Raw genomic sequence first — 4,602 nt, 5'->3', positions numbered from 1 at the left:
GGCGTCGCGGCCCGGCCTGAGTCGCATCCCGGGCCGGGACCACCGGCGCTACTACCACGAGTACTGGCGCAGCGAATACCTGATGGACTTTGACCCGCTGCGGCACGGCATGATCTGCATGGTGTGCGGCAGCTCGCTGGCCACTCTCAAGCTGAGCACCATCAAGCGACACATCCGCCAGAAGCACCCCGACTCGCTGCTGTGGAGCCCCGCTGACAAGGAGGTCATCCGCTCGGGCTGGGAGAGCCACCTGAGCCTCGGCGCCCGACCCGTCCAGACCTCGCCTCGGGGGAACCCGGAGGCCGACGACGAAGAGCTCGCCGACGCTGACGGTGAGTCCGTTTGCATCGACGTCAGCGATGAGTCACAAAATTAGTCGGCAACTTGTTGATGCATGAAACTGCTTTTCTTTAATGGTTCAAAAATGTGCATTATATAAAATGCAAATAAGAATTTTGGCCATCGCGTCTAATTATGGCGCAGTTAAAAATACAAATGGGCGTGGTGCTAAATAATTGGCGACATGACGAATTAAAAAAAAAAAAAAAAAGGTCATTAAAAAAACTATTGTACAGAAAATCACAATGCATGAGCAAAATAAAGAATTCATTTCGGTAAATAACTGTCAAAATCATGAAACTATGAATAAAATGAAAACACGTGGGTGGATTATTACTTTCTCATCAAAATAAACCATTTTACGTAAAATCCTCAAATTACATTCAAATGAACAATTGCACATTGCCAAGTAATCAAATGGATGATGCATTTAAAACAAACGAGGGTAATCTCATTAAAATACCAGTCGTATATTTGAACAGTTTCCCATAAAATCCCCCCCAAAAAACAAAACAATTGCACATTTTGTATTTGATTAAATTGTCACATTTACTGTAATTCGATGAATTCTAAACATTTTTAATAAAAATATACGAAAAACACAGAAGTCGACAATTCCCCCCACAATTTGTAATGAAATTCATCATGAGTGTGCATGAATTACGATTTCATGATTGAACTTATTTTGTCATTAAATTCAAAATACCTGGAAAATAATACACCTGTGTGAATTATTCCTTTTTTTTTTTTTCCCGCGACTCATCTGTGCTCCACATCCTCCAGGAGCCGCGGCACCCGAGGCGCAGCCGCAGCAGAGGCGGAGTCTCTCTCCCGGGCCCGAGGCGGCGGGCGACGAGGCCGGCGACGAGGCCGGCGACGAGGCGGCGGCGGCGGAGGCCCGCACGCTGGAGTGCTACCTGAACGCGTCGCTGCACGCGTGGTTCCGCCAGGAGTTCCTGATGGAGTACGAGGCGGAGGCGGGCCGGCTGCTGTGCATGCTGTGCGGCGGCCAGCTGCCCTCGCTGCACCTGGACCACATCAAGAGCCACGTGCTCCAGCGCCACCCCGACTCGCTCGTCTACTCCTCCGAGCAGAAGCACTGCGTCCTGCAGGCCTGGGCTCACACCCACGGTGAGCACGGCTCTTGCGCTACGACCCTCTGTGGCCGCACTAAGAAGAGCATCTAGCGCACTTGGGAGACCCGCCGGGCCTTTCCACAACTCCAAGACTTTTGCCGCACTCGTACAACAACCGTCTTAATCGTGATTTCCGCCTCCCCCCCCGCACTCCTGCCATAACTTCCTCTCCCGCACAGGTGTCAAACTCAAGGCCCGGGGGCCACATCTGGCCCGCCACATCATTTTATGTGGCCCGCGAAAGCAAATCAAACATGTCACCTTCCACAGTGTTTGTTAAAATCCCAAACAAAATTTAAAATTCTCACATGTAATAAATAAGAGACATATTGTAAGCGTTTTCTTGTAACCAACAAACCCCTCATTACAGTACTTAAACAATAGTTAAATAATCCGTGATTATCGACCTTTATTATTTGGTTTCCCTCCAAAGGAAAATGGTCACAAAAATGTGGCCCATGACAAAAATGAGTTTGACACCCCTGCTCTACCACATGACATTTCCGTGCACGAGTGAAACAACTACGACACACTAACTAGTAAGTTATCAGTCCCCCCCCCCCACCCCCGCATGATTTTTAAATAATACAACTGTCTGACAAGTGACATTTATCCACGCCTGTTTGACATTTCAGCGCCCAAGTAGAGTAACCGGGGGGCACTGACACAACTGTCTTACTATTGACATCTCTGCGAATTACGATAACATCAATGGCAGACTGGCCCAACACCTTTCTCACGAGTGATGTTTGGTTCAACTCGTGCCCTCCACTCGAGCGCATTTGCAGGACTACAACGCTACTCGTGGGGCAAAACTGCGCACACACTGCGTGATGCTTGTACAACCACTGAGCAAAGTCTTCTAATTAACATCTACCAGTTCATTGGTCGTACTAGTGCTGCTTAGTCATCCAGGGCTGTTTTGAAGTCTTTCTACTAGTACGCAGAAATGTCACGCAGTAGTGCAAGGAGACCCACGAAATGCTCCGCTTGCTTTAAAACTTCATTCGGAATGTTTTTTCCGCCCACTACTTGTGCTTGCCTTTTAGCTTGCGCCTACCGTACTACACCTGTAACATGAGGCACCTGTAGCCTGCGTTTTAAGGCTACACCTGAAGGTCCATGTACTAGTACGCTTTGTCCTCACTCGTCAGACATGTTGCTCGTGACCCAAACTCGTTGCCAAGAGCCAGCCAAAAGGGACACAAAATGCTACGCGTACGAAACGCGCCGTCCGAGTCACACAATCAAGACGCTACAGCTTCTTGATTGCTTTCAAACTTAGCTTGTAGCAGACATGTGCACATTTTCAGCATGACGTCTTTGATCCACTGGTGAAAGGACACTGATTTTTTTTTTTTGGATTGATTTTTTTGGTCATTTTATGTTAACTGTTCTTTTGATGGCGGCGCGGGCACCCGCGGCGGCTCCTCTCTCTCTCTCCTGTGGTTGAGAGGAAAGACATTTCATCTGTGCTGTAAAGTTGACTTGAACTTGAACTACTCGTCAGGACTGAAAATTGTTTTTCCTCTTGGCCGTGGCAGACGAGTCGGAGAACTCGATCCAATCAGAAGCAAACGCCAAAGACGAGGCCGATCGCGGCACGTGGGACGCCTCGCCGTCTCGGGACGGCGGTCCGATGGACGACGACGGCGGCTCAAGCGGCGCCGCGGCGCGTGCGGCGACTCGTGGCAGCTGCGCCTGGACTACCTGGTGGCGTACGGGCCCCGGGGCCGCCACGTTTACTGCATGGTGTGCTCTCAGGTGCTGCGCGGAACGCAAGTCCGGAGCTTCCGCCGCCACATCCAGGAATGCCATCCCGAGACGTTCAGCCTGAGCCAGCAAGAACGGGAAGCCAGAGCGGCCGCCTGGACCAAAGACTATTGCGCCGACGGCATCCTGGCGCAAGACGGTGAGATGGAATTTTAATTTGTTCATTCCACGTGGGAATAAGGTCAGCTAAAAAATAAAAAAAAATTTAGGAAAAGATCAGTGTTATATTTTTTATAAATTTGTAGAAATGAAAAAAACAATCATGTAATATGCAAACATGCGAGTATTGAGGAGTAAGGCTGTCAGATAAAATGTGGAAAAAGTCGAGGTGACACATATGAGCAAAGTGGTTTCATTTTTGACAAAAACATTTTTCATGCAACTGTGAGGCGTTGGTGCAGAAATTGAAAAAAAAAATGTGGGAGGCGTGGGGGAAAGTAAAGCGCTGCAAACACTTGCCGGATGCACCGTACGTCGCTTGGCTCGACATCATTTTGCCGTTCCTTTTTGGGGGGTTTGCAACCACAAAAGCGCCTTCCTCCCGTCTTGACTTTTTACTTGGCGAATCTGCAGAAATCAGCACAAGTGACGCCGCTGTCCTCAATACCAGCGGAGGCCCGAATGAGAACAGCTCCCCCGACACCAAACCGGCGGTGAAAGAAGAAGAGGACGAGGAGGAGGAGGAGGAGGACGGAGGAGGAGTCAAGGACACGGCCAAGGACGCGACGACGCCGCGCCACGGCCACTACCCGGGCAAGGACCAGCGGCGGAACTACCAAGTGCGCTGGCGCACGGACTTCCTCATGGACTACGACTGCCGGCGGCACGGGCTCATCTGCATGGTGTGCGGCGCGGCGCTGGCCACGCTGAAGGTGAGCACCATCAAGCGCCACATCCAGCAGGTGCACGCGCACTCGCTGCGCTACGGCGACGACGACCGGCGCCGCGCCACGCTGGCCTACGACCGCGACGCCGGCCGCTTCGTCCACGCCGACGACTGCTTCCTCTCCCGGGATCACGCGCGCGCCGACACGGGGCACTTGGCTACATAGAAGGGGGGCCCGGGGGGGGCAGGGGGCAGTCCCGACACTTGCGACCGGGATTGCGCGAGCGCTTTATATCCAAGCGGCGGAACTTAAAAGCTTCTCCAAAAGCCTTCCGAGAAATACGCTGCATCTGGGAAGTTCTGTGGAGTACTCCACTTTATTATGTTTCGGCTTTATTCCAAAACGGAATCCATTTTTTTCCTCCTTATGATTTTGCCCTCATAATTTAAAAAAAAAAAAGTCTAAATCTGACAGGCTTATTCCAAATTCAGGGGCGTGCAAAAGGGCGGCTGACAAGTCGGTGCCCC

General features: G+C 51.0%; 1 protein-coding gene across 1 annotated transcript in view; it reads left to right on the top strand.

The window, feature by feature from the left end:
• The window catches only part of zfta (zinc finger translocation associated), a 6,605-nt gene extending 2,084 nt beyond the window's left edge, over positions 1 to 4,521 (top strand). The window contains 5 exon segments of the mRNA XM_019858469.1: positions 1 to 332; positions 1,123 to 1,470; positions 3,020 to 3,132; positions 3,135 to 3,387; positions 3,822 to 4,521. The exon segment at positions 1 to 332 is cut by the window's left edge and continues 3 nt beyond it. Coding sequence (XP_019714028.1) covers positions 1 to 332; positions 1,123 to 1,470; positions 3,020 to 3,132; positions 3,135 to 3,387; positions 3,822 to 4,300 — 1,525 coding nt within the window. The 3' untranslated portion in view covers positions 4,301 to 4,521.
• Positions 4,522 to 4,602: the final 81 nt, after the last annotated feature.

Source organism: Hippocampus comes, unplaced genomic scaffold (genome assembly GCF_001891065.2).
Source record: "Hippocampus comes isolate QL1 unplaced genomic scaffold, H_comes_QL1_v1.1 scaffold48, whole genome shotgun sequence".
NCBI classification, from domain to species: domain Eukaryota; kingdom Metazoa; phylum Chordata; class Actinopteri; order Syngnathiformes; family Syngnathidae; genus Hippocampus; species Hippocampus comes.
Note: the sequence above shows the minus strand (reverse complement) of the source record. Positions and strands in the feature narration are given on the sequence as shown.